Source organism: Sminthopsis crassicaudata, chromosome 1 (assembly GCF_048593235.1).
Source record: "Sminthopsis crassicaudata isolate SCR6 chromosome 1, ASM4859323v1, whole genome shotgun sequence".
In the NCBI taxonomy this organism is placed as follows: domain Eukaryota; kingdom Metazoa; phylum Chordata; class Mammalia; order Dasyuromorphia; family Dasyuridae; genus Sminthopsis; species Sminthopsis crassicaudata.
The window spans coordinates 633721561-633746835 of record NC_133617.1 but is presented as its reverse complement, the minus strand read 5'-3'; the positions used below and the strand labels follow the sequence as shown (position 1 = coordinate 633746835).

General features: G+C 34.3%; 1 protein-coding gene across 2 annotated transcripts in view; it reads left to right on the top strand.

Moving 5' to 3' along the window:
* GLIS3 (GLIS family zinc finger 3) overlaps positions 1-25275 on the top strand; it is a 658251-nt gene that overhangs the window by 194895 nt on the left and 438081 nt on the right. The window contains exons 3-4 of one of the 2 annotated variants that reach the window (XM_074282835.1): positions 581-785; positions 10719-11850. In XM_074282835.1, the coding sequence (XP_074138936.1) occupies positions 581-785; positions 10719-11850 (1337 nt within the window). The remainder of the gene's footprint in view (positions 1-580; positions 786-10718; positions 11851-25275) is intronic. The other variant, XM_074282836.1, reaches the window with a different exon arrangement.

Sequence of the window (25275 nt, the reverse complement as noted above, 5' to 3'; positions counted from 1 at the left end):
TTGGAAAAAAAAAAACCATAATGAGTAACTTACCCAGTGTTTGAGATAAGGATTAAACTCTGCTCTTTCTTACTCTAGGCCCACTGTTAATCTTTTCAATACTCTTTTCATCTAGAGAAAAATCTGGAATGAAGTGGGAAACCTAGAGTAAGTTAATTCACATTTCTAAACTTCACTTAACTTCTCTGCCACCTACTTCTCAAAATTTTTTCTGAGGAAAGTATTCTATAAAACTGTCAAGTGCTATTGGAATGTAAGCTATTAGATAAGAAGCTTGTAAGACATAAATCTTTCTGGTCTTGGCTACAATTTGCATAGAAAAAACAAAATCTAAGAATGTTGTGGATGACAGGTGATTGTGTAAACCCTGAAGTCTTTGCTATGTAATTATGGTAACTTCATCTCTATTAGTTAAAAAAAAAAGTTTGTTTTTCCAATCTTCCTTTGTTTCTCCAATCCCAAACAATATGGAAACTAGAAAAAATTTAATAGAGAAGGGGTTCAGCATGAAAGGGAATGGTATGTATTTTACTTTCTTGCATACAGAATATGAAACCTAATTTGCTTCATTTGTTTTTAGGGGGTCTTGGCTATGGGCCTCAGTGCAAGTCCATTGGAAAAGGCAGCTGCAACAATCTAGTGGTCACCAGCAGTCCCATGATGGTTCAACGGCTGGGACCCATATCACCTCCTGCCAGCCAGGTCTCTACAGCATGCAACCAGATCAGTCCTAGCTTACAGAGGGCAATGAATGCAACCAACATGAATATACCTCCTGATACCAGGTCTTGAGTTATTTATTTATTTTTCTTTCTCTACAATAATAATGACATACCCAAAGAGTGTTTTCCCTCATTTTCCTTATACACATGTGTGTGCATGCAATCAATAGTATTTAAATCTATTTTAGGGAGATAACATGTATATAGGATGTATATATGATCCATTAAAATCTTCATTGGGAGGAAGAGTTTTAAAACTGGGAAGCACATTATAGCTAAATATCACCTAATCATAGAAGGGGAAGGGACTTTAGGAGCCATTTAGTTCCACTCATACCTGGGCAGGAATACATATTACAGCATCTCTCATAAGTAGCCATCTGGACTCCACTTGAATATTGCTAACAATAGGAACTATAATTTGAATAGAACTTAGTAAAATTCAAGGAGAATTTTTCAGTTGCCTAATGATGGAACCCTGATTTATAATATTGTCAAGTCTTGTACAGAATGATATAAACATATGAACAGTAATGTTGTCAACAGAAATTTGAAATGATTTAAATGATCTTCTCTGTTGAACACCTGTATAATGTGCCTTAATCATATTTAGGTGTATATGACTGCATATATATGCATATATATTTATAGATTTAACCGCATACATATGCATATATACATATATGTATTTATAGATTTGCATGCTACTGCAGATTCATTTGCAGCATATCCTAGGTCCCATAGTAGGTGTTAAATAAATATTTTAACTTAATCATTTATTCATACATTCAACAAGTATTTTTTTCAGCACCTAAAGATCTTTTGTTTTGTTTTGTTTTGTTTTTCCTGAGGTTGGGGTTTAGTAACTTGCCCAGGGTCACATAGCTAGGAAGTGTTAAGTGTCTGAGAACAGATTTGAACTCAAGTTCTCCTGAATTCAGGGCTGGTGCTCTATCCACTGTGCCACCTAGCTGCCCCACCTAAAGTCTTTTTGAGCCCTGGTTTTAAGCATTAAGTGGGAGGGGAAAAATCCCTGCCTTCAGGAATCTAGGAGGGACAAAACCTAGGGAGGGAGATAAACCATACAAGAATAAGGCAGTAATTATAGCCATTTCAACAATCTGACATTTATATAAAATCTCAAAGTTTATGAAGTGTACTCCCTTAGAATTAGTATTATGATCATTTAATATGAGTAAGTGTCCAATAAAGAGTATCCATTTATTTCTGCTTCTGTCTCTGTTCCTCTCTTTGTCTCTCTTTCCTTCTCTCCCTTCCCCTTCCTTTCCTTTACTCACTTCTCTCCTCTGCTTACCTCCCCCTCCTTGCCCTCTGTCTGTCTCTGCATCTTTCTCTTTCTTTCTCCTAATGAAGGAAATGGGTAGCCATCTTCCACAGTTAAGCAATTTGAAGGCTCTGGGGTTCAGTTTTAGAATGTGCTTTTATGCAAAAAATATATTTACTTTAGTGATTGGAATATATTTTTTCAGAATTTTCTATTTGTGGAAAAAATGTTCTCCCCCTGTTATTCTTTCTGAAAACATGGCATATTTCTTTGTTTCAGGAGTGGTTATGAAATCATAGAGCTCCAAAATGCTTAGTTTTTTTTTTTTTGTTTTGTTTTGTTTTTAAGAGGAAAAGAAAAAATATATATATATGGTAGAAGCTTGTTTTTTACCTGAGATATTTCATGATAGGAAGCTGCCTGTCATTTCTCCATTGATGGGTTTGCCTCGAGGGACTCCTCCAACTTCCTGAAAACTGCATGCAAAATTAGATGTGCTCATGGGGTATGTGTCACCAGGAGCCCTTCATATTCCTGTCCATGCCATGTCCAGGTCTAAACCTTGAAGGCAGAGTCCTCATAATCAATGGAACAGCATGACTGAAAGCATAGAAAATTCATGCCATGTAACTCTAGTAGTACCTTTCCCTGTGTTGGCCAAAGATAGGTCATTATTTTCTTATTTGAGGCATATTTAATTTCTTGGAATGATTTTCTGTTTCTAAAAGGAAACTCTTTAAAGGAACATTGAGAAATTTTGTGTGTGTGTGTGTGTGTGTGTGTGTGTGTGTGTGTGTGTGTGTTTTAAACTCTTCATGGAAAAAATAATCTAAATTGTTTACCCTGCAGTAAGAATTTTTACAGGGGGAACAAAAAAACCCTAGCTAGGAAGGGACACTTAAAAGAAGTGGGAAACTTAATTTTAAACCATTTTGGGGGTAAGAGGCAGATTTATTTGTGCTATTTAAAATGTATGTGCATGTTCTTATTAAGCAGCTTGAGGATGAGAGAGCTAGTCAGTTCAACTTGAAGATATTTTGGTTTCTAGGGAGAAGTAGAAGATGAAAAGAAAAAAGTTACCTTCATGCTTTACTCACCAAGGGCTGCCTGGAAAAAAATGAATAAAGAATCAAACAAACAAACCAATAAAAATGAACTTTTTGATGTGAGGTGTGACTGCTTTGCAGAAATACAAAATTTCTGCTGGTTATAGGAAAATCATTCCTTGTTCCACTCAGTGAGCCTCCTTGTCTGAAAGGACAAGAATCATAAGGGGATAGAAAATAGGACTTTATTCTATAGGGGTTTTCAAAAGTCTTTATTTAAGCTATGCAAATTTAAAACAGCACAAAGACTTTTGGGACACCTCATAAAGTCTCGTAAGCATGTCTGTAATTGTTATCTAAAAATGAAAAATGAGGCATATTTTACATCCCAGATTGTCTATTCATAGTGGCAAGTATTTTTCCCTGAGTTACTCACAGGGTAACTTGCTATCTTCTTGAATTTAAGACAATATCACTCAGGCAAGAGCAGAATGGAAATTATTTAGTGCATTTATATGGAATTTCTTACTTTTTAAAGTATTTTTCATGCAACATTAATGTAGATTTTATTATTGTGAAATTCTGTGAGTTATGTAGGACATTATCTTTATGTCCATTTTACAGATGATAACGATGTAATGCATCTTCTTTATTTTCCTTCCTTCCTTCCTTCCTTCCTTCCTTCCTTCCTTCCTTCCTTCCTTCCTTCCTTCCTTCCTTCCTTCCTTCCTTCCTTCCTTCCTTCCTTCCTTCCTTCCTTCCTTCCTTCCTTCCTTCCTTCCTTCCTTTCTCCTTCCCTCCCTTCCTCTTTTATTTTTAATATTTGTTTTTATATTGAATCTCAATTTTTCTCCCTTTAGCCCCTTCCATACTAATTGAAAACATGACTAATGCAACACCTATTATACATGTTAAATATATATTTTAAATTTTTTAACATTTAAACATTTTTAATGCGTATTTCTATAGCACTTTAGATTTACAAAGTTCTTTTCTTTATATGAGTCCTGTGAACTTGGCTATGCTATTCAAAAGACATGTGTCCTTAAGGAAGACATTTCTCATTTTGAATTCTTGGTTTTCTCATTTATAAAATAAAAGGATTGGACTAGATTTCTAAGACTCCTTGATGTAGAGTCTGTGATACATTTTGAGTAGAACAAATATTATTCTTCTCATTTTTCAAATGAAAACTCACTCAGGGTCATACAACTACTAAACGAGAATTCTGGAATTGAACTGAAGTCTCCTGAGGTCAAGTCATAATCCTCTTTCTTCTGCACCATGATTTAAAAAAATCTGGCCAAGGTTATAGTTAGTGACAGAAACAAGACAGTGTCAGGACCAAAAAGGCTTCATAGTTAACTTTTTTCTGCCTGTCTAATGAATAAGAACTTCTTCTCCAGTGGGGAGCAGTGAGAGTACATCCATCAAAAAAAAACTATGGACGTTACCAACAGACTCACATGCTTTAGGGAATCTTAATTTCCTTCTTTGCACAGTGTCAGGGGCAGGGGTTGGAGAGGTTGGACTGCAATATCCCTAAGAATAGTGTTTCACCTGTTATATGTTATAAAATCATTTTTTTGTTAATTCCATATAGTTCTGGTGTTGGGAGCTGTATAGTTTTATATTCTCTACTTCCTGAAGTAGGACTGCCAATACAGTCAAGGCCTAGAAGAAACTTTCCATAAAAGATATGAGTAACCAACCTAGATATCCAAGGACTAGCTTCAGGGAGCTTAGAGGGTCTGTGAGGAAAATATTGATGAGGCATTTTCTTTTGCCCACTTACTCTGGTCTTTGCATTCTATCTCCATAGCCTTTAAAGCTCAAACATTGTGTACACATGTGTCATGACATGATAAGTAAGGGATTGTTACCTCATCAACCACAATGGTTTTTCAACCACAAACTCTGTGCTTTCCTATCCATTTTTATTATATTTGAACCGTATCTGCTTTCCTTTTACGTAGATAGACTTCCAATTGGCCAACCACCAGAAATAACACCTTGAAGATCAGATGAAAACAAGAACAAGTATTATCAACCTATTGATAGCAATGTAGTCCTGCATAATTACAGTCTCTTTCAGAACTATAGTCTGCTCAATAGGACAGATGACTGAATAAATATGTGTGTAATGCTCCATAGAGAAGGATCTAGCCTCTTCTCCACTACTACTCTACCTCTGCCTCCTTACTCTTCTCTCTCCCCTATTCCTTTTCTCCTTACATTATCTTTCCCTCCTATCCTTTCTTCCTCCTTCTCTTCCTACCCTCCCTGGCTTTTCCCCTCCCTTTACCTTTCTTTCCTTCCCTTCCCTCTCTTTTATTCCTTGCATTCTATCTCTTCTCCTCTTTATCCCTCTCTTCTTTCCTTTTTGCCTTCCTTTTCCTCCCTCTTTCTCCTCTTTCCCTTCTTCCTTTTCTCTCTCTTCTTTCCCCTTCCCTTCCCATCCTCTTTCATTTTCCTTCTCTTTTTTCCCTCCCTCCTTCCTTCCTTCCTTCCTTCCTTCCTTCCTTCCTTCCTTCCTTCCTTCCTTCCTTCCTTCCTTCCTTCCTTCCTTCCTTCCTTCCTTTTTTCCTTTTTTCTTCTTCCTCACTCCCTTCTGTCCTTCCCTTCTTCCTTCCCTGCCTCCATTACTTTTTTTGAAATCTTTGTTACATATTGCCTGTTGCCTTTCACTTCTTACTCATGTTTCTCCAGTATCCTTAGTAGGGTTTGGGTATGTATGTAAGCCTCTGTGGCATATATGGAAAGACATATATGCTGCTTCCAGTGGAATATTTGTGTGTGTGTGTGTGTGTGTGTGTGTGTGTGTGTGTGTGTGTGTGTGTTTTAAACTCTTCATGGAAAAAATATCTAAATTGTTTACCCTGCAGTAAGAATTTTTACAGGGGGAACAAAAAAACCCTAGCTAGGAAGGGACACTTAAAGAGTGGGAAACTTAATTTTAAACCATTTTGGGGGTAAGAGGCAGATTTATTTGTGCTATTTAAAATGTATGTGCATGTTCTTATTAAGCAGCTTGAGGATGGAGAGCTAGTCAGTTCAACTTGAAGATATTTTGGTTTCTAGGGAGAAGTAGAAGATGAAAAGAAAAAAGTTACCTTCATGCTTTACCCACCAAGGGCTGCCTTTCATTTTTGCCTTTGTATATCTAGCACACAGTACAGTGCCTGACATATAGTGGATGTATATTAATGCTTGACAAATTGACTTAAATTTGATCTTGAAGAGGTTATAATTTGATTTAACAAGACAGAAAAAGTATCATAGGAATCAGACACCTTCTGGTCCAGTGGCCTCATTTTACAGATGAAGAAACTGAGGCTCCAGAAAAGCAACTAACTTGCCCAAGATTATAGAAGTGACAAGTCACATATACAAATGATAAATTAAGTGATATATAAAAAACACATAAAAGGTAGTACTAAGTGGAAAGAGTGACTAGACCTGAGGTCAGTAGGCTTGGGTATATATCCTGGGACTGGCACAAACTACCAGTATGAACTCAGGCTACTCACTTTGCCTCACTTAGCTTCAGCATCTGATTTCTAAAATGGAGTTAATGTCTATGCTATCCACTTCACAGGGTCATTCTGAGGGAAGTGCTTGAATGTATAATCAGGAATTGTTTTATTTAAGCTAAGTAAATAACAGAGACAATATGTACTGTGGGAATTCATCTGTTAAGGCTTACACAACTGGAAAAATCTTCAATAGGAAAGAACCTAGAAAATCATCATATTCTAGGCCTTAGAGTCAGAATGAATGTTAGAGATCATCAAAATAAATTATCTATTTACAACAACTATTCTATTCAAATAGAGAAGAGAGTAAAGTAATTGTTATAAGCAAGATACTATAAATGTTATTCTTATAAGTTACTAGAAACATAGGGAATAAAATTTCTTGTTGCAGCAGAAAAAATATGTCTTTTCTGTATCCTTGGGGGGATATTTTATTACAACTATATTAGAAAATAAAATTGATCAACAAACATTTATAAATACCCACTATGCTGAAGAAAGTTTAAAAAATGCAGTTGAAGGTATGTTGAGTCTTTGGATGATCAAGCATACCAGAACATGAAGTATGAAAGGGAATAGATCTTTATTTAAAATCTACTATGTACCTGTCACTGTGCTTGATTACATCATCTGTAAGGAGTTCACCTCTATGTGGCTACATGGTATGGTAAAGTTCTGGACTTCTGAAATCAGGAGACTTGACTCAAATACAATCTATGACACCAGCTGTGTGTTATGAATACCGGGAAATCATTGAACCTCTTAGAATCTCTATTTCCTCATATATAAAATGGATATAATATTTTCAGTGCCTATTTACTTTTGTAAGGGAAGCAAGTTGCTACCCTTAGAGCATTATAGAAACATGAGTTATTATCATCTAATTATTTTAGCTAAAATCTACCTACAAATTGGAAATGATTTGAAAGACACATAAATTCTTCAGATATGGAGAAGATGAAGAAAATAGTTATTTAGAACTCTTCCTGATCTAAAACCTTTAGGTTTCTCAAAAGCAAAGTAGGTGAAGAAGAATGAAATGCTTTTTACACACCTTTCCATAAAACCACATCAGTATTTCTGGATCTAACATGTATATCTTCCACCTGACAAGGATCACTGAGCTGAGTCAATAAAACCCTGATACTTTATTTTCTAAAGGACCTCCCAAGCTGTTGGATGAGAATCAGGATCTATCACTTCTCACTTAAAGTGACATTGACAGATTTCAATGAATTAGAGATACTAGTTTCATTGTGGGGCTGGAGAGACCCATGGCACCCAGAAAATCTCTCTAAATACAATATTAATTAGCCTATCATAACTCATTCACAGAACACATCGTGGGGAGCACCGTGATGGTCATTCCTCAGAAATCTGAAAAAAATTCTGTAGAACTGGGCATCAAAATCCAGGTCAATTGTTCTTTCACCCTCTCTTTGGGTGTGATATGAGTGAATTTCAGAAATATGAGGGTGTGTGTGAACAAGTGAAATTATGTCAAGGACAGTTACTTGAACTCTCACCATTAACGTCATTGGCAAACATTACTTCATTCTCTGGGGAAAAAAATAAAAGCTGATTGATCCATGTTTGATCACCTTATGTGGCAAACCTGGAAAATGAAAAGCTTAATGCTTGGATATAGAAAATGATGGTCTTTGGATCCACTTTGTGAGGGGAGAAGGGAAGGGATGATATATTCTGCTCTTTATTTCATTTCCTTTGTAATGGTTTGCTCTTTTCTAGCAGAAATAATTATGGTATTCAGCCTGAGAAGACATATGAGGATTTAGGCAATTTTGATTTAAGACTGTTTTCTTTTTTCTTTTGGCTTCAAGACAAATCAGCAAAGATGCCCACATCTCAATAGGATGCCAGGACAAGTTCAGATAAAGACAGCTCAGTTTTCTAGACTCATATAGTGTCTGTGCAGTGGGGATAAATGGAGTCTCATACATTTTTATGTTATGATAACCTTGCTGCTTCTAACATATTTGTTTCTGTAATAATTATTGCACATATGTGAAGGATACAGTCTAATCACAAAAGAGCACAAAGTTTTGAAGTATTAAATTCATAGATGTCAGAGCTGAAAGGGACCTTAGTGATTATCAACCCAAATTCAGCAATGTTATAATAAGATATAAGGTCCTGACACCTCATAAAGCTGGAATTAGGATGGGGTTTTAAAAATTTTTCTCTCTCAGTTATATTTATACCTGAAATTATGAGAAGCTAAATTCTTTCTAGGATGAGCCTTTTCAAGTAATGATAGTAATAAAATAAGTCACATTTTTATTGCACTTTAAGCTTTTCAAAGTGCTTTATATATGTTCCCCTATTCAATTTCACTAACTCTTTTAAGATAGGTAGTAAATTAATTTTAATCTTTATTTGATAGGTTCTGGGACTTAGATTTAAATGTCATGTGACTTTCCATAGGCATACAGTAATTAAATGCCTGAAGCAGGATTTGAACTCAGGTTTGTTCCTGATTCCAATGCCATGCTACATTTCATACTACAGATGGATATATATTCATAATTGACTTTAGGTGCTATCAGTTGCTGAATTTGTTATTTTATTTGTTTGATGTTCCTATGATGCTTTAAGGTGAAAGGCAATTTCCAGGAGTCATAAAGCAGTATTAAGTCATGTAAGCATGATGCTTATCTATTGGCTGACCTTTGAAGTAGTGCCTTTAAATCCATCCATTCATTCAACAGCTATTTATTAAACACCTTCTCTGTATGATGTGTTATTGTTGGGTGTGGCCCAAATAGGAAAAAAATAATTTAAATGTAGCTTTTATCCTCATGGATTTTACAGTTGAAATGTGAAGTTGTCTACATCATTCATTACAGTAATTATTGATAATAATATATCTTTGCTTCTTATTTGATCCCACCTACTTTCCACTTTATCACTAAAAACTCACATTCCTAAATCTTTCATTTTAGCTTACCTGATTTACACATTAAACCTTGAAACTCACCCTATTCTTACAGTAGATGAATTGAGGGGAATTTTAGCTATCTTCTAGTCTAGTTATCTAGAAATCCCTTTTTTATAATATTCTTGAAAAACGGTTATCCACCCTCTGTTTGAACACTTTCAATGATAAAAAATCCAATGTTGTACAAGGCAAAAACCTTGCTTCCATTTTTCAATAGTATTAATTGTTAAAGAGCTTTTTCCTCATATGGAATTTAATTCTTCTTCCCTATAACTTCTTCCCTTTGATCCTTTATTTTCTTATCAGCTCTTTGCTTTAGATCATGGCATTCCATAAACTTTTCTTTTCTCCATCCAAATTTTCTTCCGCCTCTAATCTTGCAACTTAAAACCTAATTTTCTCTGTAAAACCTTTCCTGATTATCCCTACTTAAATTGTCACCTATCTGTATATTCATAATTCCTGAAATAATTATTTTTCTTGCCATTTATTTATCAATTTATCACATACTGTTTTGTGGACTTTTCTCATTTATAGGGTTTCCTTAAAATATCCAAATTTGTCATTTCTTGAAAATATTCATAAGCAGTAAAAGGAGAAAAGCAAAAAAGGAAGAAAATATTTTCTTTATGTTATGTATTGTTTTTTCAACTTTACAATAACTTCTATTAGGGATTTTTTTTTTGTGGGGGGATGCATTATTCATAATATCTAGTATAATGTCTTATGCATAGATGGTACTAGTTGAGTTGATTTAGTATGTAAGGAATGAATAAATTGTTCCTAGGTCTCTAGATTAATCTACTATAACATATTCATCTTTCTTTTTTCTTTTGTTTGTTTTTTTCCTTTTTCCTTCCATGCTGAATATGTCAAAGATAAAAACAAACCAAGGTCTATTTATTAATTCTTAATATGGAAATTATTTATAGCAACCAATCTTTTATCTTTCCTGTGAACATCAACTTTCATAGTTCTCACAGTAAATGTTGGTGATATAGAAGAAAAGGGCTTAGGTTTAATTATAACTCTGATTTAAGGATAGTTATTTAGGTACATGATTAGGAGAAAGACATAGATGCTTGTTAATATTCTTGTAATTCATTGGAAATCAAGAGTCCGCTAAACATTTCTTTTTGTTTTATTTTGTTTTTCTCTTGAACATTTTAGATCCCTCATGTCACGGGAGTCTTTGGCATCCACAACTTTGAGTCTGTCAGAAAGTCAGTCAGCCTTGAGTGTGAAGCAAGAATGGTCTCATGGCTACAGGACTCTTCCTTCCCTTTCTTCCAACTCAGTCTCTCAGAATGGCAGTGATCTAGGAGACTTATTTGGCATCCCACCTGGGACACCTATGTCCAACAATAGTGTCTCCAATTCATTGCCGTCCTATCTTTTTGGGATGGAAAACAGCCACTCTCCTTACCCTAGCCCCAGAAATTCTTCCACAAGGTCTCACTCAGCACGTTCTAAGAAGAGAGCTCTTTCTTTGTCCCCTTTGTCTGATGGCATTGGCATTGACTTCAACACGATCATCCGGACCTCCCCAACATCCTTAGTAGCGTATATCAATGGTTCCCGGGCATCACCTGCCAATATTTCCCCCCAACCAGAAGTCTATGGACATTTTCTAGGAGTGCGGGGTAGTTGTATTCCACAGTCGTGTTCTATCCCAAGCACCCAACGAAGTCTTCTGGTGACCAGCGGCAGCCTCACAATCCCTGCTTACAATGAGAATGGGATGGTAGAATACCAGCGCATGCAGCAGTTGGAGCAGAGCAGCCTACAGTCAGCAATTATGAACAACATGGTGGTACAGCAGGGTTTGCCTGTTTCAGACAGTCAGCCAGGTGGTTTATTGAAAAGTGAACGCTTAGACGACTTCCCAGGTGGAGTCATTGATATTCCTCCTCCACCACCACCCCCTTCTTTGCCACCACCACCACAAGGGCCGCCACCCCCTTACCATGCCCATCAGCACCTTCACCAGCCTGAGCTCATTCACCATCCCCACCCACTTCCTTTGCCCCCTTCTGCCCAAGTTCCGCAACAAGAGGAGGATGGAGAGTTAGATGATTTTAATGGAAAACACTGTTGTCGCTGGATTGACTGCAGTGCCGCATACGACCAGCAAGAGGAGCTTGTACGGCACATAGAGAAAGTTCACATAGACCAGAGGAAAGGAGAGGACTTTACTTGTTTTTGGGCTGGCTGCCCTAGAAGATACAAGCCATTCAATGCCAGATACAAATTGTTGATCCACATGCGAGTCCACTCAGGAGAGAAGCCGAACAAGTGTACGGTGAGTCTTAAAAAATCCAAACTTGAATGTGTTGAAAGAATTGTATATGCCTGTGTATTTTGTGTCTTTAATTGAACATTTTATTTTTATTTCTTTAATTGAATATTTTATTTTCCCCAAACAATAACTTTTATTTTTGCTGTTTAAAAACAGTCAGAATCATTTCCCAATATACTCTTTAATTAAATCCTGCTTTCTAGAAGAAAAAAAATTAAGTAAAACTCAAGAAAATTGGTCATTTTAAAAAGTATTTATGTTATTGTCCACCATGTTTATCGTGTCTCCAGTAAGAAAAGGCTTATATATATTTCTGGGGATCCAGATTGTTCACTACATTTCTCAATTCAATAGCATTTTATTGTTGTTTTTATCTACATTATTTTAATCACTGTGCATATTGCTTGTTTGATTCTGTTCTCTTACCTCTGAATCAGTTCATAAAAGTCTTTTTGTGATTTTCTTAATTTCTTATATTTCTTATTTCTTATGGTACAACAGTATCCTATTATTATGTTTTTTATTGAGTTGGTGATTATTTATATCATTTCTAGTGGGATTTTTTTTTACTACAATATAGAGAGCTCTCTTACAAATATTTTATTATATGAAGAACTGAAATTTGTTTTTATCATTGACCTTCTTTGGATTTGCACATGTATATATATATATGTGTGTGTGTGTGTGTGTGTGTGTGTGTGTGTGTGTGTGTACCCAAATATACATTCAAACACACATGGAATATACATATGCATAAAATGTATCTGGTACTATCTGAAAACCAAGTATTTATATGTGTATACACACATATATATGAATATCCATACACACATTAACACACATATATATACACACACATTTAGTAGGATATCAAAGTTTAATGCAATGAGAAGTCTAAGATGTAATTTTGCTAAACATAGCTTACAGGGTATGAATAGAATATCTTAACTTTTGCATGTTAGGTGAAGACTAAACATGCTCACATAAGAGTTGAGGAGGGGAGCACCATCTAATTGTTGAGTGAACGTATTTCCTATGCATTGTTAAGCTGTCAGTATTTAGTCGAGTAACAGAATGTTTCTTTAGTTTGTGGAGCTTTCTAGACCTGTCCATCCTGTGATACTAACCTTAATAAAGTAAATGTTCTGTGCTTGAGAGAAATACTCAAGCATTGGTGTTGTCCTTTCTCCAAAGCAATTGAATCAGTATTGATGAGATACATACAAACTTGAGGTCTTTCACCTATTTATGTTTATGACTGTTCTGGAGAAGACATACACCATCAGCAAACGAAGTTTAAACCATTTCCAAAGCAAATATTCTAAGCATTTTCCTCCATGTTCTTCATAGGAAGTGAAAAATAATGGGAGTTGGGGTAGGGGAAAGTTTGCTATTTGGAAAAAAAAACCTCAACATGAAGGAATTTTGCTAGTAAAATTTATGCTTCATCTGCCTATATGGATAAATAACTTATAATGATTGATAGCTATAATTAAAATGTTCAGGACTCAAAGAAAGAAGACTTATAAAGAGACATATCCCTTTTTTGCATAAAGGCACTTGGCAAAGAGGTGCAAAAAGAAGCTGAGAAAGGTTCACTTCTTTAGTGCTAGAGAAGAACTATTTGCATGCTGAGTTTTCTTCTCTTTCTTTCATGGCGTAAGCCCTGACCATAGTTTTACTTTTCATCTATATAGCTATTTTAAAATAAGTGATTACCCATTTATCTCACATCTAGCAGACACCTAAGAAAATATAGAAAGGCAATATGGTATGGGGGGGGCAGGACTTGATATGGAGAGAGGATAATGATGATTGTTGTTATTCAATCATTTAATCATTTCTAACTTTTTCATGATCCAATATAAAGTTTTCTTGATAAGGTGTTGGAGAGATTTGCTATTTTTTTCCTCCAGTGGCTAAGGGAAACAGAAGTTAATACCTCTGGTACCGCAATCAGTAAGTGTTTGAGGCTAGATTTGAACTCAGATCTTCCTGAATCCACATTCAGGAAGGACCTGGACTCAAATCTCTCCTTTCTTGCTTAGACTCTGCATAACTTTGGGTAAGCAATTTTATCTGTCTAAGACTCAGTTTCTTCTTTTGTAAAATGAGACATTTGGACTCAGATTCCTTCTCCTTCTAAATCTACAATCCTGTTTAGTGGGAAAAAAAAGCTGCCTGCAATAATAACCCCCCAAATCAGCTGACACCTGTTTTGTTTGCTTATAATATTAATGGAGGACATCTCAACTATGATAGTTTTGGCAACAGCAAAAAGGATTTGCACTGTCTCAGACAGCTTATTTTAACAGTTATTATTAGTGTGGATGGAAAGAAACATTTCTTTAGACTTAAAAAGTGGGAATTCCAGGAATTCCCTGTACATTGGAGATGCTGTAGGTTTTCACATGTCTGAAACATAAATCTCTTGAACTGTGGTTCTCTCCTTCTAGCTTCTTCTCCCTTCCAAGGCAAGTCCTACTAATAAAGAATCTCTACCATATGCTTCTGCTTGAGTGTCAACATGATATGCTGAGTCGTCCTCAATTAATATTGTGAGCAAACAAATCAGGTGTCAGCTGATTTAAGTTATTATTACAGGCAGCTTTTTTTAAAAAAATTAAGTAGTTGTTTTTAAACAATTTAAATAATATTTTGGATGAAATAAAAATTAAATTGCATTTGTGTCTGTTTGTGTGAAATATTATATTGTTATTCTCTAAGGTGAAATCTCAAACTCATAAATTGGGAGAATGTGCTGGCTTAAGCCAATTAGGAGAATAAGAGCATTTCAGTACTCTAAACTTCACTTTGTCAGTGGTATTCTACACTACATATATCAGAGAGGAAAAGCCAATACTATGTTACTGTTCAGAGAACACTGGTGGATTGCAGCTATAGTCCAATCAGGAAAAACCTTCAGTCTTAAAAAAAAAAAAACAGTATACAACTTTTAGTTTTGATAAACTTTGGGTGAAAAGAGTTCCTTGGATTTGGCCTGATTGAATTAAGTAAAAATGTCATGAATTTGGGGAAATTTAAGTTGCAAAATGAATTTTCCAGAAGTATTTCTTCAGCTTTTTATTATTCAGTGACTTTCATAATCATTGTTTACAAGGGTTTTCAAATGCACAAATCTTTCTTGGCATAAGGTCAACAACTATCAAACTCCAAAATTCCAATTTAAAACAGAAATACTTCAGTGAAAGTCAGAGTGAATTTTTCAGGCTGGTATTTCTGTTAGCATGAACATCAGAGTTGCATTTCTGACTTCTACCTTTTCTCAATCTATCATGATTTCTCCTCTAATGTACATTATTACATGTAAATCAGTTTTATTTTATGGATATATTTAATAAAATCATTTTGTGATGTTAAAACTCAGAAATCCAAAGCATTGACATATTTTTCCCCTCCTTGAAAATGTTTTTGTACTTAAATTTTTTTCTTTTTATTACACATTATACATCATGTTGGAAGAGAAAAATCAGAGCAAAAAGGTAAAACCTTGGGAGAGAAAAAAATAGAAAAAAGAAATGAACATAGTATGTATTGATTTACATTCAGTCTCCATAGTTCTTTTTATCCATGCAAATAGCATTTTCTTTTCAAAAATCTATTGGTATTGCTTTGGATTACTGAATCACTGAGAAGAACCAAGTCTTTCATAGTTCATCATTGAACATTATTATGTATAATGTATTTCTGATTCTGCTTGTTTTGCTCAGCCTCAGTTCATTTAAGTCTTTTAAGGGCTTTCTAAAATCAGCTTGTTTATTATTTTTATAGAACAATAATATTCTATTATTTTCATATACCACAACTTATTTATTGATTCCCAAATTGATGGTCATACAATCATTTTCAAATTCTTTGCTAACAATAAAAGAGCTGCAACAAACATCTTTGCACATGTGGGTCCTTTTCCCTTCTTTATGATTTCCTTGTGATACACACTCAGTAATGACACTTGCTGGATTAAAGGGAATGTACAATTTGATAGCCCTTCAGGCATAGTTCGACATTGCTCTCCAGAATAGTTGATTCATTTCACAACTCCATCAACAATGCATTAGTGTCCCAGTTTTCCCACATCCTCTCCAACATTTATCATTATCTTTTTTTTTTTTGTCATCTTAGACAATCTGAGAGGTGTGTAGTGGTATCTCAGAGTTGTTTTAATTTGCATTTCTCTAATTGATAGTGATTTAGAGCATGTTTTCATATGAGTATAGATGGCTTTAATTTCATCATCTAAAATTTTCTGTTCATGGAAATTATTTTAATAGTCTTGCTGTCCTATACTGTGATTGGTACCTATTTTAGTCTCTCTGATTCCATTCTATTCTCCTCTTTAATTTTTTTTGTGGAGTATAATACAGCATTAATGTTTTTGTGGGAATCATTTCTCTTTTGCTACATTGAAGGCTACATTGAGGGCAGGGATGGTCTCATATCTTAATGATGATGCTATCAAAAAGTTAGCACAATGCTTTGCACAACATAGGTGCTTAGTAAATGATTTATGTATGAATGAATAGATGAATATGCGGATGCATGGATTCTGTATTAATATTTATATTTGAATGTTTCTTAAAACTATATTTCTAGTTTTAGGACTCTATTTCTTGGTAAGACATTAACTATATGAATGAGTCACAGTCATCATGTCTTCTGAAAACCAGTTTGTGTGTTGGAAGAAAATTTATGTTTGTTGTTTAGAAATAGTGTCAACTTCAAGCAAGATTATTGTATAATAAAGTTTTAGCAATGTTCTCAACCGATAATGGAAGAAAAGGTATCTGCCATTGTCAATATGGATAGGCATCCAAGGAAAATATACATACATATCTACCTATTGTAAACAACATATTTCTCATTCTATGAATATTAGGTTTTTGAAGCCAGATACAAATAATTGCTAAGACTGTAGTATTTTATCTCTCTTCACTTGAAAAAAAATCTAGTGGTTGCAGACTTGAAGTTTCAGAGTTAGTGCCAAATAAAATGACCACAGTTCTCTTTTGGAAACATGAAATGATCTTTTGGTTTCTGTGGCTGCATCACATGGTATGAGTGTAAGGAACGTGCTATTTTAAAACAGTTTGTATTTTTTTCTTCTTCATGATTGTTTAACTGTGATTAATTTGGTGTGTACAATTTTTGGAGCTAGTCATCATTTTCACTCACTTAGCTTATTGACCCAAGCAGATATGATGGCCCAATTGTGCCTAATCACCATGACTACAGGCAACACTGGGTGATTTTGAAAGGCACAGTGAAAAAAAAAAAAGGAATATGTGAAAGGTCCGCCCACTGACAGCATGCTTGCTGTGAGAGGCTACTGCCAGTTCGGGCAGTGCCAAGTTCATTTTGGGTGCATAAAACAATTCTGTTGAACAAGCATTATTAAAGCATTTACTCCATGCAAGCAACTGTCTTAGAGTGGATAGCCAAGGATTCAAAGTAATCCTGCTCTTGTCATTAAGAAGTTTGCAATACAATACAGTATATGGATAAGATTGCAGCTAGATGTTTTAGTAGATAGAGCAGTAGACTTGAAATCTAGAAGATTCATCTTCATGAGTTCAAATGTGACTTCAAATACTTAATAGCTGTGTGATGCTGAGAAAATTATTTCTCTTTTTACCTCAGTTTCCTCATCTATAAAATGACCTGGAATAGGAAATTGCAGACTACCTCAGTATCTTTATTAAAAAAAATCTCAAATGGGGTTAAAAAAGTCAGATGTAACTATAAAACTACTGAATAACAATCACAGGGGGATAAGACATTTAAGTTATACAAATGAAAATGTGATGAGTAGAGATCAGAGTTTAGAGAAGGATAAGGGATTTTTGGAAAGAGGGATCACTTCTAGCCTGATTTTAAGAAAAAGAATATGGGTTAAATCATCTGCAATCAGGAAGGATTCTTTGGGAGTAATCAAATAGGAAGGACTATTTAGGAGTGCTGAAACTGAGGCCTAAAGCTATAAAGAGATCAAGTCAATAGGCCACTCTCTAGGGAGAGAGCAAGCATAATGCTGTAGTGAGTAGCATTTTGTCTTTTATAATCTCAATCTGAGATAGCTTCCCCCTCCCCAACTCTTCCTTTCCCTCTTCTTTCCCCTTTTCTTTCTCCTTTCTCTCTCTGTATCTTTCTTTCTTTTTTCTTCCTTGTATCTGGACTGTTATAAAATCTACATACAAGTATTGAAAGAAAAATAACATAAAAGACATAAGCAGTTTAAACTCTAAATTTTGATGAGGTTCAAGAAAAGGGGACACTCCATTTGAATGGATGGGGGGATAGAGAAGGTAGAGGTTCCTGAATGGAGCCGTAGGAAGAATTTATTAAATGCTCAGGAGATATAAAAAGAAAAGAAAAGTCGGTTTCTGCCCTCTTACATTCTAAGAAGGAAGTGATGGCTAGGGGAGTTATTTTGATTTGGGAAATTACCTAGATTTTCAGTGGAGTCTATGGACTGATATGTCCTTTCTAGCATTTGCAATTTTGACACGATCATTATTCCAGAAGTGCTAAGGATGGTTTTCTCAGAATCATCTTCCTCATTTATCCCCCACTTACAAAATGAAGGGCTCATAGAACTTCTAATATGCTTTTGGTGCTAATTCCTATAATACTGGGATAGCCTCCAAAATGCGATAAAAAAGAGAATCCTTGATGGGTGTATTGATTTTTTCTGATCTTTCTCACATGCATATGCAGTTATTGTTCTAATAAATTTCATGCTTCCATTAACGAAAGAAAGATACAAAGGGAAAGATACAAACACACATGCAGGAAATACACAAATACACACACACAGAATTACATATCCATGCACATAATATTTTGTCCATCAGATTGAAAAATATTTAACATGTAGAATTAATGCCTTAATAGAATTCTAAATAAAGTCTGTCTAGATTTTCTCATCTTCTGAGTAGAAGGGAGGAGATTAGCAAGGGTGATAGGATAAATCATAATCATGTTGTATAACTATAATTTGTATAACAATTTAAGGTTTATAAAGTGCCTTCTCTCCTTCAGACCCTGTGAGATTTACTCTGTGTATATTATTATCCCCATTTTACAGATGAGGAAATTGAGCTTTGGAGAGATTAAGTTCTGACTGTGAAAGTGATGCCAAGAGTTGGAGAAATTGATGATTTGCCATCATGCACAATAGAAAGCAATTTTGCCAGAAGTTTAGAGAGTGGGAACAAGGGACCTACAGGATTATGGGCTTCCACTTACAAGTTGTTTATTTTTCCTGGATGAATCCTACCCAATCACAAAAGAGACTTTTGCAAAACTTTCACCCACCCATGGATTTTCATAAAAATGTCACTGGCCAAAAGACAGCTTTGAATTTTGTATGAATCGACTCATTTCTCCACAGGCATTTCGACTGGCAAAACCTAGAATATTTACTTTGGCCTGAATATTGGGCAGTTCATTTTTAAGGATATCTCTGTAACATTAAAATGTGAATACAAGAAAATAAATTCAGAGCGTAGGATATTACTCTGTTGACTGCTTCCAAAATCTCTAGGCCAGGATATTTCATGTAGCCAGGATGTTTCTTGTGGAAAACTAATTCACTGTGAATCCCAGGAAAGGACAAAAGATGTAGGTTCCTCACAACTTTTATTGTGTTAATAGGTTGGGATTTGGTGTTGTAATAATAGATTTTTAGAGTCTAAAGAATCTAAGGGAATCATTTAAGTCTATATCATCTTAAAATAGAACCTGTGGCCTGGAGAGGAAGATAATGATAATAATAATGATAATAATAATGATAATAATAATAACTAACATTTAAGAAGCATTTACTATGTGCTAAATACTTCTTATTTTCTCAGTTGATTCTCATAGCAATCCCAGGAGGTAGGTGTTATTAGTATCCCTATTTTACAGAGCAGAAAACCAAGGCAAGCAGAAGTTAAGTGATCTGTTCAAAGTTATACTGTTGGTAAATATCTGAGGCCAGATTTCAACTCAAGTGTTCTTGACTCTAGCCTAGTACATAGCTAATTAGTGGCAGAACCAGAATTAGAAACTAGGTTCTCTTAATTGATGATCTTTAATTATTTCCCACATTAGCTTTTTTCTAAAAGTTTCTATGTTCTGACACTGATCCTTAGGTAAAAACTGGCAATGGGGTACTATTTTTAGAATTGGTTTATCTTAGGAAACTTGCCTTATATGATTGTATTAAGAATCAAAGTATATATATATATATTTATATAATACACTTTTTGTATAATATACAATATTTATATATACATATATAAATGTGATTTTCAAACCATTATTAATATTAAAAACAATATTTATTATAGTATTAATATTATTAGTTCTGACTTTTTAAAGAAATTAGATATTTGAGGGTGTTTATCTTTGTTAAAAAGAAAAATAAAACATGTTATAGTAAATAACAGAAATTTTTAAAATTAAAATTCATGTAAAAGACAGAAAAAGAGCTGAAGACTCAACAACAATTACATTCAGGTCATCAGTCTAATTTCTTTTTCCATAGGTTGTCTTGCTCATAAGATCATTCTCCTTTTCAAAAAATTGTCAATTAACTCAGTTCCAGAACTTTCCTAAATGGGATGCTAAACCTTTATGAACCATTTCTGAAAGTGTTCATATATAGGGAAAAAAAGTTCTTCATCCATTTAAAAATCCAGACAAAATAAAGAATTTTGCACATCATTTTGTATTTTGGATAATTTTATGAATTCTGTGACTAAAGAGTTCATCATTATTTGGCTGGCCTACTCTCTAGGAGTCTCTTACTGCTCTGCTACCTCAAGACCACTGTTCAGAGCCTTTACTCTGTGGATATAATCTTAGAGATTCAAGAGTTACACTTCCAGCTGATCAATGATGGACAGAAACAACTACACCCAGAGAAGGAACACTGGGAATTGAATATAAAATATTAGCAATACTGTCTATCTACCCAGGTTACTTATACCTTTGGAATCCAATACTTAACATGCAACAAGAAAATTGGATTTATACACATGTATTATATCTAGGTTGTACTGTAACACGTGTAAAATGTATGGGATTGCCTGTCATCTAGGGGAGGGAGTAGAGGGAGGGAGGGGAAAATCTGGAAAAATGAATACAAGGGATAATGTTATAAAAAATTACTCATGCATATATACTGTCAAAAAATTATAGTTATAAAATTAATAAAAAAATTTTAAAAAGAGATAAAAAAATAAAAAAAAGAGATGCAAGAGTTACTTCCATAGCATAATGGGTCATTGGGAGATTGTAGGATCTTGGGTTTAGAAATTGAAGTAGTCTTAGAGATTCTCTAGTCCAATTTTCTCTCATTTGACAAATGAAGAAACTACGACACTCTGAAAGGACACATTCTGTTCAAGGTCCCCCTGGTATTAAGTAATTGACTTCAGGTTTGAATCTAGATTATTTAACATAAGATATAGGATCAGGAGACTTTTTGAAAATTCCTAATCTTCAAGCACATCCCTGATATTTAGATGGAGTAAATTACCAAAAACTTAGTGAACTATGAAAACATTAAATTTTATCAAAATGCCTGATGTAACTAAATGAGGAAAAATTACAAGTTAAATCTTCCTCATCTCTCAGGGCTGAAACACCATCAATGAAACATCTGGTAAAAATCAGAGGTAGTGTATTTCTAGTTCATATCCCATAAGGCATCAAAATAGTGATTATCCCTTATTATAGAGATAATCATAAGACTTCCCCCCCCAAAAAAAAATAAAACAATACTCCAGGATATTTTTTAGTGATTTTCTTACAGCAAAGAGATATGTATGCATATTTTTGCATGTATAATAAATGGCCTGTAGACATATATTTATCACCTTAGGCTTCATATCCCCCAGTAAAGGTAAAGGAGAAGCCTCAGAAATTCTCTCCAGATGTGGCATTGGCTGAGATCTATAAGGTACCTGCCAAATTGGATTTCGCATCACACAGCCAATTTAGGAATCTGCTGTTGAAGGGAGAAAGGGAATAATTTTATTTCCCCTGAGGAGGCATTTGATTCAGTTTACCTGAGGAACTAGCCTTTCACGAACTTTATCCTGAAGAAAAATTAGTAGCAGATTTGGGCCAGTGTTTCAAAGCATGTAGTGGTTTGTGTTTCTTTTCTCTGAAATTCCAGCATTATTGAAATTTATTAGATAATTATTTTGTACTTTTTAAGAGGTTAAATATTTGTTTGAGGGAATTCATCTTCACTAGAAAGAAAAAAAATCATTAAGCACATCACAGTACATTGCCCTTTTATGATGCTTCCTTTTTATGGTACTTCATCTTATTTTGTACATGGGTAGAATATTTTATTTTCATATAGTTTCCATAAAACCTTTCACCAATTACCCAATTATGAGAGTAACAATAACAACACACACTACCATGACCACCATCACTACAGATAAAAAAGAAAAGAAAAAAGAAAACAAATATCTATTCTTGAATATTTGGTTCTTATATAGATTCAGTAAGCAGTAGATGTTTGCCTTAATTTATTCAATCTATAGAAGCGTGTAAAATAAGTTTAAAGCCTTATTAGAAAAGTCTTTTGTCCAAATCTGAATACTTAATGATGCTCAATTGGCCAAAAATTTGCAAAGTGTATACTTTCTTTGAGTGGAAGTGATGCCATTCTTCAAGTTCAGATAGAATTTGACTTTTATGTGAATTTTTTTTAATTTTCAAAAAGTTAATACTTTGATCTTTTTTTTAAGTTTGTTTCAACTTTTGAGTAAAAGTGCCCTGAAAGAAGTATTTTTTGTTTTTTTCCAGACAGGTTTATGAACTTTTACTGTAATTATGAAATCAAAGGCAGAATTACCAATTGTGCATTAGATTCAGTTTCAGAGAGTTTGGGGCAAAAGAAACTGGAAGAAATAAATGTAGTTTCACATCTGGCACCTTGAGGTCTTTGGCTGCTATGTCCCATTCTGGAACAGCCATATCTTGCATCCCACCTCGAAAGATAGAATAAGTCAATGTCTGACTAGTGGGAAAGTAAGATGTGGAGTAGAGGGGTAGAGATGGATCAGATCTATAGTTAATTGCTGAACCTGGCAATATGCTTATTTGTGGTTATTTTAAGGGGAGCTCTGAAGGGATTTTTGCTTTTCCAGAACATTGCCTTATCTTTCTTCTCCTTCTCCTTACTCACCTCCCAGTTATTGGTATTTATTTCCTTCCCAAATATTTCTATAATATTTTATCTGATTTCTACTTTTTTTTAAACTCCCTTTATTTCTCCCTTTCATCATTCATTCAACAAACACATATTGCATCCTTTTGTGTCATTTTCTGCATTAGATGTTGGATAATAAAAAGACGACACATGATTCTTATATAATATTTACCTGTGTTGTGAATGCTCCCTTCCATCTGCCATCCGCCTCCTCCTCTTCTAGCAATCTTACTGAAGACAGAGGCTCCAACATTTTTTCATTGCTTTCCTGGAAAATAGCATCTAAAAAGTATTTAATAAATGCTGCTTAAAATGACACCAAATCTAACAGTTCTCAAATTGAATTTTTAAGGATTAAGAGTATTCTGTATGAAAAATTATTATTTTTAATGGTTACATTAATCAAATGTTTACAAATATTTTATTTTTCCAAATACATGAAAAGATAGTTTTTAACCTTTACCTTTGCAAAACCTTGTCTTCCTAATTTTTCTCCCTTCCTCTTCCCCAAGACAACAAACAATTTGAGATAGGTTAAACATATGCAATTTTAATGAATAAGATTTTAGTAAAAAGAGGATGTACTTTTGAGTATATTATCAGGGAGGCAGGAATTCAGGCACATAGCAATTACTACCAATAAATCTTTTTTTTTTATTAAAGCTGTTTTATTTTCAAAATATATACATGGATAATTTTCAGCATTAACCCTTGCAAAACCTTGTGTTCCTCCCTTTTCCCCAACTCCCCCCCCCCCCATGGCAAGTAATCCAATATATGTTAAACATAATAAAATACATGTTAAACCCAATATATACACATATATTTATATAATTATCTTCCTGCACAAGAAATATCAGCTCAAAAAGGAACACAAATGAGAAAGAAAATTAAATGCAAGCAAACCACAACAAAAAGAATGAAATTGCTCTGTTGTGATCCACTCTCAGTTCCCAGTCTTCTCTCTGGGTGTATATGGCTCTCTTTATCACAAGACCATTGGAAGTCATCTGAATCATCTCATTGTTGAAAAGAACCACATTTGTCAGAATTAATCATCACACAATCTTCTTGTTCCCATGTACAATGATCTTCTAGTTCTGCTCATTTTACTTAGCATCAGTTCATGTAAGTCTCTCTAGGCCTCTCTTAAATTATCCTATTGGTCATTTCTTACAGAACAATAATATTCCATAATATTCATATACCATAATTTATTCAGCCATTCTCTAATTCATGGGCATCCAGTCAGTTTCCAGTTTCTTGCCACTATAAAAAGAACTGGCACAAACATTTTTTGCACATGTGGGTCTCTTTCCCTTTTTAAAGATTTCTTTGGGATACAAGCACAGTGGAAACACAGCTGGATATACAGAGTTTGATAGTCCTTTGGGCATAGTTCTAAATTGTTCTCCAGAATGGTTAGATCAGTTCACAACTCCCCCCAAATGTATTAATGTCCCAGTTTTTCTGCATCCCCTCTAATATTCGTCATTATCTCTTTTCCTATCATGTTAGCCAATCTGAGAGGTGTGTAAATTAGGTGCCTTAGAGTTGTCTTAATTTGCATTTCTCTGATCAACAGTGATTTAGAACACCTTTTCATGTGATTAGAAATGGTTTCAAATTCTTCATCTCAAAATTCTCAGTCCATATCCTTTGACTATCATTTGGAGAATGGCTTGAGTTCTTATAAATTTGAGTCAATTCTCTATATATTTTAGAAATGAGGCCTTTATCAGAACCCTTGAATGTAACAATGTTTTCCCAGTTTATTGCTTCCTTTTAAATCTTGTCTGCATTAGTTTTGTTTGTACAAAAACTTTTTAATTTAATATAATCAAAATTATTTATTGTGTGTTCAATAATGAACTCCAGTTCCTCTTTGGCCACAAATTCCTTCCTTCTCTACAGATCTGAGAGACTACTTATAAATCTTAAGAGAATATTGGCATATCTCCTATTCTGACAATCTTGTAAAGGTGAAGAGACCAAACCTTTTGCCTAGTTTTCTTTAAATTGGACTTTATGGCATTTTCATACAACTATATATTAAATGGAGATAGACCAATGATGAAATCTTATTTTATTATAAAAAAAGTTCTGGGGCATGTGATTACTTATCACTATTTTCTCTATATATCTGCCTGCCTGTGTTCTACAATGTTATACGTACCTTAAGAAAGTTT